Source organism: Acipenser ruthenus, chromosome 10, assembly GCF_902713425.1.
Source record: "Acipenser ruthenus chromosome 10, fAciRut3.2 maternal haplotype, whole genome shotgun sequence".
In the NCBI taxonomy this organism is placed as follows: Eukaryota; Metazoa; Chordata; class Actinopteri; order Acipenseriformes; family Acipenseridae; genus Acipenser; species Acipenser ruthenus.
Genome location: NC_081198.1, coordinates 41,295,860 through 41,307,877, shown reverse-complemented (window position 1 = coordinate 41,307,877; position 12,018 = coordinate 41,295,860). Strand labels below are relative to the sequence as shown.

The 12,018-nt window shown below is 35.8% G+C and overlaps 1 protein-coding gene across 2 annotated transcripts in view; it reads left to right on the top strand.

Annotated features, from left to right (window-relative positions):
- LOC117404907 (myosin-IIIb-like) overlaps positions 1-10,905 on the top strand; it is a 94,040-nt gene extending 83,135 nt beyond the window's left edge. The window contains exons 32-35 of one of the 2 annotated variants that reach the window (XM_059032268.1): positions 1,373-1,485; positions 1,864-1,901; positions 2,327-2,485; positions 2,752-10,905. In XM_059032268.1, coding sequence (XP_058888251.1) covers positions 1,373-1,485; positions 1,864-1,901; positions 2,327-2,459 — 284 coding nt within the window. In that variant the 3' untranslated portion in view covers positions 2,460-2,485; positions 2,752-10,905. The remainder of the gene's footprint in view (positions 1-1,372; positions 1,486-1,863; positions 1,902-2,326; positions 2,486-2,751) is intronic. The other variant, XM_034924236.2, reaches the window with a different exon arrangement.
- Positions 10,906-12,018: the final 1,113 nt, after the last annotated feature.

Sequence of the window (12,018 nt, the reverse complement as noted above, 5' to 3'; positions counted from 1 at the left end):
ATAAGGGTGTCTGCTAAGAAATAAATTATTTTTATTTATTTTTCATATAACACAGTAAGTGTTCAGTGGCTACTTCTAATCATGTTGAGTTTATTTATCATGGAGGTAAGCAAAGAGAAAATGCATGATTAAAGGAATTCACTGAACAATTAATTATAAACAAATGATGTATTGGGTTAGGGAGTTCTATCGTAATTTTAAAAGCTTAATAAATATATAGTGAAGTGTTACTTACATACATGGTATACATGTATAATAACTAACAACTACAAACACAAATGGCACTTCAGATTTATTTATTCATAGCCTATAATGGTGCATACTCAAGTACATACAAAAGTAGATGTCAACATAAGAAAATAAACCCAACCAAGCTTACATAGATTGCTTACCCCCTGCCCCATCCAATAAAAAAAAGGTATTTTTTCTTTAGTAGTATACAACTTTTTTTCAGTATGTGGCAAAATTTCTCCTGGAATGAGGGCAAATGACGAGTGGGGTTTCATTTTTTAATTAAAATAATAATAATAATAATAATAATAATAATAATAATAATAATAATAATAATAATGTTTAATCCATGCAGTCGATTTTTACCCACACACCAGACAATCGTAAATCAGTATTTTATATGTGAAGTGTTCTAAATAAATGTACATTCTGGATGACAAAATGCACAATTTTAAATGAAGTTTACAAATCATACACAAAATTATTTTTTATTTCCAGTTGGCTGCTGTTTGCTGTTTGCTTCCATAACAGCGAATTATGCTTCCATTCATTTTTCTTGATCTTGTTAACAACCATATTGATTAACATGTTCCCCTTATCTAGTCGTTGAGACAGGAAGTGATGTACATGACATGCGACAATTAAGCTTTTTAACGAGAAATGCGTTCATTAACGACCTCATCGACTCAATTTCAAAGCATTAACGGATTGATTTTATTAACAAATTTTGTTTGAAAATCACTTGCTACTAAAGCTGTCATTACTAAGCTGCAAGTTCGATACAATAACACTGTTTTTTTGAAAATCCCCCCAATGTAGCTTATAAACCTTTTTATAATACAAGAGAAATGCATGACACTAGAAATAGTGTATGTATAACCCTTTAACCCCTGTAATCCCCAAATGTGTTGTTGTTGTTGTTGTTGTTATTATTACTACTAGTAGTAGTAGTACAGTTAGTATTATTGATTTCTCATAGGTGTATTGCTATTGCATTTATTATTTATTTATTTTAAACGCTCTTCCTTTTATTGAAAATTACCTCATATAACACAGACGACATCAGCAGTACAAGCATTAGGGCTCCATTACTGTCATGTGCTGCATTTTGGCTGGTTTCACAGTGTGACCCTATGTGCAGGTCCAGAGAAGAAGCCAGCAGAACAGAAGCAGCAGAGAACACCTCGACGACGCCGCCAGCAGCCCAAACTGCTCAACAGCCCCGAGGACAATATATACTATAACCAGCTAAATGTGAGTTCAAAGTAGAGATAAAGCTCTTTGTCTGACTTTGTTCCCAGACGACAATACAATTAAATTTACCTGTGCCAGCCCCTCCAGCCCCACCCCCATGCTTTTCTGCCTCTTGTCTTGAACATGTGCTTATGCTCTTTATCTGTAGCTTTCATGTCAGGATGTCTGCCTTCACGGTGAATAATTGATGTGGTTTATCAAAGCTGAGCAAGATGCATGCTTCATCAGGCTCACTTGAGCCCTTTGATCAAAAAAAAATTATGCTGTGACTTCTGATATTATCAGCATCTGCTTGCATTCAACACAAAATCACTTTGAATTAAAAATGAATGACTTGCTGCTCATCTTTTGACTGTGTGCTCTTGGCCCTTTCCACAGAGAACTCAGGGGAGCAAGAGGAAGCCGAGAAAACTTGGGTAAATAGCTGCTTTCCTAGTTTTAGCAACTATAAAAAGAACAGGCCCTTTGTGGTGTTACAGAATGCTGTGAACTTCTGAAACTATGAAAACAAGACTTGTTTCTTTTTCATCAGGGTAAATATGTGATCACAGAAATAAAATATGTTTTAACTGCTACTTTCAATGACTGTGTGGCTACTGTAAATGCATTGTATGCATATGACTTTACAGTGTTAAAGTCTAGACCTCTGTTTGTAAAATCAAGCATGTCTCAACCTGTCAGAATTGCAATTGTGGAAACACAATCATCTGGATGAACAAGTCTTGGAACTGAAATGTTGTATTGTAGTTGTGCAATAGTGATTACACAGTTGAAACCCGTAGACTTTATTTTGTACCCGAATGTGCCAGTCTCAGTAGTAACTTTTCGTTTTTCATTACAGCCAAATCAAAGTACTGGATGGAGAAGATGAGTACTACAAATTATTTTCAGCTGTTGAATCTATCCCTGAGGAAGGCAGTTCATCCAACCCTCCTCCCACTCTTTCAAGTGGGCCAGTGTTAGCTCAAAGCTGAGCCTTACTGTGAAACATTAAGTTTATGTGGGTACTCCACCTGGTATCAGCAAAAATGTGCCACTCCCATCATACAGCACTTAACTGTTTTATAAACCTTCTGTAAACACATTCATCTAGGCATGACAAACGAGCGGTTTGTCATGCCGTATTATATATATTATTATGTGGCCACGTGGTTACATAATTTAACTAATTTAACTAACCATTGATTTGCTACTTGTATCTATTTGGTATCACAATGGGGCTATTATTAATCCCGTAACCCAAATACTGATTTCTCGCACTTGCAGATGACAGCCAAGCTATTTATACTCATGCAGAGAGCTGAAACCCCGACTGCTTGGAGATCTCACACCCTGCAATCCCTTCAATAAACGATTAGGAGGAGACTGTTATTGCACAACGAGTCTCCATAGACAATCCAAAAGATAAGCCAAAGATGTCAATCTAAAAAAAAAAAAAATGTAATACATTTGTATATATTAATTGAGTAATAAACACAGTTTTAAAATCTATTTCCATCTTTATAAACGCGATTAAGATTTTTAAACTTTTTTTAGATCTATTATCTATTAGATTGAAACCGGTTGCTGCTGCTGCAGAATGGTTTTAGATTTGTAAATTAGTTTAGGTGCAGCCCCTTTGCACTGAAAATTGATATTAACAATAGAGGTTAAGTTGTTTTCTTTTTAGACTTTCCTCAAGCACCTGTCACAACCAGAAGGAAAGCACAAAAGATCGTAATGAGTGGAACGTAGCTGGAGGGAGCGCAGTAATAGAATCCTTGTGCCCCAGGAATTGTCAGATACTGACACATGGCAGCACAGGTGTTCTCAGCTTCCATCAGATAGAAAGCATGGTGGTATTAACACAGGTGTAGCATGAAACAGGTTATGCATTATGCTTTGTGACAGAGATTTTGCTGCCACTGTTATCGGAATCATTTGCTGTACTAAAACTACTTTTATTTTTTAAACTGTAAAGACATTTTGAAGATCAGTATGATCTAAAAGCAAAAAATGTACTGCCACCTGTACTGATTTGTTGAAAAATCTTAAATAAAGCATACAATGAGAAGTAGCAGTGCACACAGTCACCAGGCTATGAAGCTTTGTGGTAAAATGGCAGTGTACCTCCAGCATTCTTCCTTATGCATGGTATAGCAACTAGCCATAACCATGGATTGACCATATAAATGTTCAACCTCCAAAAGGTCAACAAGGGTCACGCAGAAAGACAAGTTTAGCAAATTCACTCCAAAGTGGGTTATTACAGTACCCTGGTGTGCATTTTACAGTACACTGAATGTATATAATGTGAACAAATTCCCTTAGTGTTTAGTGTGCCATCCACCCAAAATCTAATAATGCTATAGGTTTAACAGAGGCCAGAGTGGCTTCTGTTGTAGCATAAGAGAAATAACTCAACACAGCAGACCAGTATACTTATCTAATGTATATATATATCTATTCCTATTTTGATTTATTCATTTAAGTATTTAATTATTTATCCTAGTTTCTGTTGAAATAGTTTAACACATACAACATAAACATGAACTTCTATATTCTGTTCTAAAATCAGTATGTCAAGTAGAGACCAAAATGACATATGTAGCCACTAAGGGGATACAGACATTGAGTTTATAGAGGGGGTTCATCATACCAGTAAGAAAGCTATTATTAGTAAAAGAGCTAAAACTTTCCTGTTCTTATGACATGAAAAGATATCAGAGGAAATCAATTGCAAACCATGTAGGGTTTTGCTTCAATACCTTTTGCGAAGTAAACGAACAACCCTGTAATTGTCTACTTAGAGGGAACACCTGTGAGAGAGCTCCATTGAACGGGTTTGCCTGTGAGGCTTGGCCACTTGGAACACAGAGAAAAGAGTAAATATCTCAAACGTTTCAATGAACTACAAACAAAGGGGGGGTTTGAAACAAACTTGTTTGAGTTGACTGGAGCTGGGAATACTGCAAGCCACCTGTTTTTTATACTTCTTAATAAATCTGGTCCCTCAAGTTTTCCACATTAAAACTCTATTTGCATCTGGCACAGGAGAAATCATTTAATGTGGTTCACATTAATCATCCAAATATTCTCTTTCTTTTCATTTGTATTTGTTCAGTTTAACCATTTGTGCCAAGAAATACAATTTAATTAAATTAAGTCATGGTATGTGTGGTAATATCTCATACCTAAAGGTATGTTGTGGTGCCTGAGTTTCACATGCCATCACAGCTCTGTGGTTTTTAATGGTGTAAGCTGTGTTTGATAGTTTTATACAATGCTATTGGACTTCAAAGAGCTTATAAATCAAAATTATATTATCTTGTGTACTGTTTTACTGCTATCAAATGCAAGATTGAAGACTGCTGTTACAAAAGCATTGGCAGTATGACCCGAATGTAGACACGGCTCTTCGTAAATTGTTTGAAATTATAGCCTAGCATTTTTTAAATTTGTTTAATTATGTAAGCAGGAGTTGTACAAAAAAAAGGAACCCTTGCCTTTTATAAGTTACAGGATACATGTCAAGTGAGGTATGATATAACAAATTAATCAGCCCTGAAGAAGAGCAGACCATTTATATAAGAATGTATACTAGGTGTGTGCAGCATTTCTAATCTTTTGTTCAGCCTCTATATTGAAGCATGGTATTTCTATATGTAGGGTTTAACTTGACTGACTACATTTATTATTACAAAATTGCTATTTCTCGAAACATAATTTGGTAGAACCAAAGTTGCTGTGCTTACCCATTAATTTGTCTTCATTATCTATTTTATGTTCAGCCTTTACTGTTCATCTGGCTGATAGCAAGTAGCGGATGTTTTAATAACTTCACAGGACTTACATTATGTGCTGTTTTTACTATACTAATGATTGATGCTAATGAAACTGATGAGCATAAACCCCAAACAGATGTCAGGCATAGGAGGTGGTTTGCAAAAAAAATACATATTCACCAAAGCCCTGGTTAATAAAAAAAAAAAAAAAGGCGGTTGAGATAAGCAAAAAAGATAAAAGATCGTGTTGAATGTGAACATCAAAGGCTTGTTAATGACAGGAGATGCCATTAGGGTTAGGATCTCTTTTGTTTCAGATTCCTCACACCTGCAATTTGTTGCAGACGAAGGCTTTCTTCGCTTAATTCAATTGCTGCAATTTGCATTAACACAAAGTCATAGTAAAAAGAGGATAAAAGCTTGAGAACTTTAAATAAGTGTACCCTTTATTACAAAGTTTCTTTCTTTTTCTCAGGCCATCTTGTTAATAGATTGAATGTTCACTCCTGCATTATTTATTATAGTTCATTAAAACTGAGTTACCTGTAGCATATTTTTTTGTTGTAGCAGTGATGGCTATTGCTGGATCTGCTGAACAGAATTGTGTTGGGTAATGGGGATAGGAAGAGCATATGGAAGAAGTTAGGTTGTTTTTGGCAACCATAGAAGTTTGACAAAAATCAGAGCGTGAAATTCCGATTAGCCCTTCACAGGCGGTGAATGGAAGGGGTGCTAAAAGACTTGGCATGGCTAAAGGTGTAACCTGTTTTGTTTGGCCCCAGAATTTTTTACACAGATGGTGGGACCAGCTGCCATTTAATAAACACTGGGTTAGTAACAGTGTGAGAAGTGGTGGGGTCTAGTTTTAGGTCAGGCAACAAAACATGGAAATCTGTCTTTTAACATTTGCCAGGAGGCAAATTAAAATATCACCCACCGGTTTAAAAATAACCGAGTACTGTGGTAGAAAAAACATGCAAATGAGAAATTGTATTTTATTATTCACAGAAATGATGATAAAGTACAGGTGTAGCCACCCAAAATTAAAACAAGAGCAATGGGGTTTTTTTTTAGTTTTTTTTTTTACTGTCATCAAGGCTGCTTTCCAGTTAACATGGGTTCATAGATGTCAACTGTTTATTATTACTCTTATCCTAGAGCATTGTGACAAATTTGATGACAAGTATCACCCTTGCTTCCCAGTAAGAAACAATAGGCATTAATGTTGCTATTTATGGTCTGGCGGTCTGTCGGGCATTTGTTTGTTCTTCAAGTTATATGCTGTACTGTATAAGAATTATAGTATTAGCTCCTGCAGGGATGCACATCTCTGGTGATGTCTATAAGTATGTTGCATCTTCAGAGCCTTTCAATTGTAATGAAACTTGTTCTGGGTGAGGGTGTCAGAATCTAGGTCATGGTGACATACTTTTGTTATGGCCTGATTGATCTTTTGTTATGGCCTGATTGATCTGGCCAGTGATGGCCACATACATTGTATCTCCAGAATCGCTCGCTCAGTTTTGATGCTTCTATCCCACATACTGTGAAAGAGCTGTAGGACATTTTTTTTACAGACAGTAGCATGTTTTTTTATGATCTAAACAGTGGTAGAGCTTAATACTGCCAATGTTAAATTTAGAAACCTGCTCTTTCACTGACCTCATTCTGCTGTATTTGTATTGTCTTGAGTGATTATAAAAGGGACCAGTTTGTCACCCATTGGAAAACACCAGCATGATTGATACAAAGTTAAAAGGTGACAGTTATTTAGGTTTTCTGCTGTTCAGATCATTAAAATAGACACCTGTACTTTGAGAAACCATTCAGTTTGTTTTGAGATGCTATTCTACATAATTGACAAGGGAATCAGGCCTTTTGTTATTATTACTATTATTGTTGTTGTTGTTGTTGTTGTTGTTGTTGTTGTTATTACTCCGATAAACATATACTAGGTTGGTAGTAGTTGACATTTGTGTATTTTTGTAACATTGCATGGAAACATTGCTATTTCCAGATAGAAAGTTATTTGGTTATCGATATCCTGCTGAGGCTAATTATAGTGCAGAAGCTATGAGAAATGAGCAAACCAGCAAAACCCTTATATTATTCTAAAATACATAGGCCCTTACCGTGTATTTCTCTACCAACCACACAATCAATATAAAGTGCAAAGTCAAAGTTAATAAGCAAGGCCATTTAAAATATTCCTTAGTGAAATGAATGGTGGGCCTCAGTGTCAGAATCCCATGTCCTGTTTGGTGGTACACAATTGTTCTCCTTTTCTGCATCTATTTGATATCCTGCTGGGCAACAACCCTTTGATTTGACAAGGGCTTTGTTCCACCCGAAGACCTATTACATGGCGAGGGGGATCTTTTGTCCCTGATGAGTAACAACAGCAAACAGAAAGACATTTAAACTTTAAAGAAAGGAGGTTTGTATTGTCTTTATTAAAGCTTTACTTCAAAAACAATATGTTCAAAGATGTCATCATCACATATACTAATATTGTGCATTGAAAACTATGTTTTTTGAGGTATTGCGAAGCCAAGTTAAAACCTTCTTTCGAGGTGCCTCAGTACATGGCTGGTGTTCAGCTCTGTATAATACTGCCCCAAGGGTCTCTGGATTCTCAGATTTCTCTAAATAAAAGTACTTATGAATGTTTCTCGATAACACTGGAACTGTGTTCAGATGGCTTGTATAATAATAACCTCTGCAGTCCGTTTTGCAATTTAAATACAAATTGGGATTATAAATCTTGCACAGCTTTTTTTTTATGACTAAAGTAACGTACTCTGTTAAAAAGTGAATAATACAAAAAGTATTGTGATATTTTGTATTGTTTTATTTCACAGAACTCTGAAGTTGTTTAGTTTCCTTCTCATCTTACATCAATGGGCAGGCTGTGACCCACACAATTATTAGGGCAACACACAAACAAGCCTTTAAAGGCTAAACTACCACACACAGTGTGCAGTGGGCTGAGGTGTAATGACCTATCCCTCCTCGCTTGGCCCCAGGGCAGCAGGCACAGTGGCTTGGGCTAGCTCTTAAATATGCAGGCTCGATAGGCCTCAAAGGTAAAGCTGTAGTATCAAGTTGCAGAGAAAATCTTGAAAATTAGAGAGACCAAAGTTAGATCTCTTCCATGTTGGGGGCTGTGAACAATGGCAGCTTTCTCCTGGAGTGCAACTTCAAAGGTCCACTGAATGACTGCTCTGAGTAATACTTTGTTGTAGATCACTAAGGAAATTCACAGATGTTGTTCTCATGCTAGACACCATTATAGCAGTTCAAGTACCCAGTAGCCTCAAGCACCTTTTACTGAGCAGAAACTAGTGCAAGACAGATGTGGGACCTGGGTAGTGCATCTGAAGAGCCTCTCATTTAGTGTAGGGACTAGAATTTTAAAGTAAGGTGCTGCTTTTCAGATAACCCTTTTATTGCTTGCAGTAATAACTAGCCCAGGGTACTCGTGTTTTTAAACGTTTAATGACCACCTTTTAAAATAAGCGCCTGTTTCATGATGAATGAATCTTTATTAAGGGTTTAATAAGTAAATGCTGAATGTGTCATGGGTAGAGGTTTACTCCAGTAGGGTATCACAGGGAACGATTTTAATTATCTAAACAGCAGAAGATGAAAATGTAACTGACGTTTTCCCCAAGGAGGATTTACTGATGAATACAATAAAAGAAAAATATGCCAGAAATGGTCTCTATGTTATGGGCTTTTTTTCAAATGTATGTTCGGCGATTTATAATATTTAAAAAGATCCACCCCCATGTGTTAGTAACAAATATTGTTCTTCTTACCTATGTATTCAGTTATTATGTGTTCTGTGGCCCGCCCATAAATACAGTAAATATTTGCATGTCTAAATATGCAAGTATTGTAGATTTTGATTGCTTAACATTAGTCACAAATTCTTATTGATTTACATCTGCAACCAAAAGCTCATTAAACGTTATTTGTAACCACCAAAGAGCACTGATTTGATCCACTACTGTATCACAGGCTAAACTGCATGCCGATGTATGTGGCATGCCATTTGAGAACATACAGTACATGGTGTGCATTGTTCTTATGTTTTGACACTGTCCAGTATTTTATCAGTGGATGAAGGTTTGTGTGACATGTTGATTGTATTTCCTTTACCAGGTTGCCTTTCAACGCCCAGCCAAGAACTGCAGATACAGTGACCGCTGTCTCTTCAACAATGTTCTGAACACTGAATGTTTGTTTTAAATGCGTTTTTTTTTTTGTACAAGAAAAAAAAAAGTTAAAGTTAAACTGAAAATATATTTTCTGCACAATTCAAAATAATAATTTTGCTTTTATTTAGAATAGTATTTCAAAACAACAATACATTGTGTGGAAAAATCTGGCAGTAATTTGTGATACCAATCAAATGAAGTTATTCAGTTCCAAAGATATTGTAACAACTCACTTTCAAATACTTGAATGACATTGACCTGTGAAATACATCAAGCCCATACAGGTTCATTTACTTTTATTTGTTGAGTTTTAAATTATCATACCAAAAAAAAAGTTTAATCTAATGCCTTTGCTTGTTGTGTTTGTCTGTGTTTCAAAGGACACTTCTCTAATAGGTTTACCTTATGTGCCACAAAGAAAGCTATTTAAAAACCTGTAAGGATTGGTGAACACAAGAAGTCACAGCCTATCAGAAAGGTAAAGATGGGTGCTGAGGATATTGCTGTGGCAAACATTGTAAAGCATTGGTCTGATTACAGCAACAAATGTATTTATTATTGTGCTTGGGACACAGGTCATTGGGTTTATTGCATATTCATTCTCTGTGTTTTTCTTTAGCTTTTTAGACATAGTTTTAAATTGTGTGTGTGTTTACTATACTGCAAAACTGCAAAAATAGCATTTTTGTCATCTGCAAATGTGAAGTGTTAAGACTTTTTAATATAAACTCTGTTTCATATATTGATTTTAAAACTGATTATACAGTTTGTAAACTGTCTACTGAATGTGGGGCCTGTTGCTAATGTGGATAAGCTGTAGTGTAATATCCTATGATTTTATTTGTAATTAGAATGTTTGTAAACGCTGATCAACTTTTTTTTTTCTTGGTTGCTCACCAAGTGAGTAAAAAATAAATAATATTTACTCAGAACATTTTTGTTGTCATGTTTATATCAGCAACATAGGCCTATTTTTGGTTAGTTTTGTAAAGCTTGATAACAATGACATTTTCTTAAACAATTAATGGATCTAGCCCAATGAAATGGTTTAAACCATTCATATTGATTCATTTTTTTATCCTTATGGTTCTGCACCAAGTAAGTACTCTGATGTGATCCAGTAACGCCTGAACCAAATTACAAAACTATATCGAGGTGGATTCATTACATTTTAGCAATGCTGTATGACCTGCATTTTCTGTTCTATGGGAATATTCAAACACACATTTCAGACATTTGAGGAAATATCCACATGATACAGCAAAGAAAAACATAGGAAAAACTATTAACACCCATTAAGCCTTTCAAAACCCAGATAAACCACACCTCCTGAAAGATTGAATGTTGCAACAGGACACATAGATAACAAGGGAGCTGTATTTTTTTATTAATAAATTCACCCAAAAGATATATGACTTTGCATTAAACCAATCTAAGGTTTTCTTTCAGACAAAAGTAAAACGCTTACATTTTAAAACTAACGTTTTACATAAAACGTTACTATTAAGTAGATAATATATTTCATAAGACCAAGTCTAATATTGTGTATCTATATATTTAATGGAATATATATGCAAGCATGCTGGCACACAGATGTAGTGTAGTTAATTTGTATATGGTGGAAACTATGCGCTTAACATAAATGTTAATCTGTGCTGCAGTGCTGCAGAGGTGAAAACGTAAAAGTGCCATTTGAAGTTCGGTGCATTTTGTTTGTAGTGCCGAGGGTTAGAGTAGCTGAGTGGCCCAGCAGGAATCTCACTTCTCCCCATGACACTGTGTGGAGCCGTGGGAGAGGACTTGGCATTCTAATCCCTTCAAAGGAACCGATCTAATTCAGAATCTACAACTCTCCCGAGTCTTTGAGATGAGACCGATTGTTTCTACGGGAAAGCCAGATAAAGATCTCCGTGTTGGCATTTAAAAGACTTTATTCGTAATGTGAATACAATTGTTACTTAAACCATTGTCAGAATCAGGTTACCTGAGGTAAACAGTTACAGTTTAAAACGTTATGGGTGTAAAAATCTCTCTGTTCATATACACGGTCAATACATATACACTAGCAACGAAGTTCGGGTAGGCCTATTACACCTAATATGAAGGATAGGCTTATGCTTGGAATATTTATTATTACGCCGAACTTTAAAATGTTACATAAATAAAAAATAGATTGCTATTTGTTTAACTGCTCCCGTGTGTTTTTGTTTTGCGGCTCCTAGGGATTTGGTTGTCCAGCTGGGGGAGGTCTGGTAGTTGTTTGAGGCGGAGTAGCAGGCGTGGGATTTCGAAATTGTTTCCACTTTCTTGAAGAGAAAAACTCCTCCCTATAGTCTCTCACATTGGCAAAACTTTGTGAAACTTAACAGAGCCATCAAATGCTGTCAGGCACCTTCATGAGAGTCGCCTGTCTGATACCAGCTATTATTTATCAGACAAAATCATTCACATAATTGTGAAAAGAGAACTCCTTTTGGAGGAATATGTTGTATTTTTATTCAAAGCAGGGAAATAAATAACTGGTTGATGGAGGGTCTGAAAAAAAA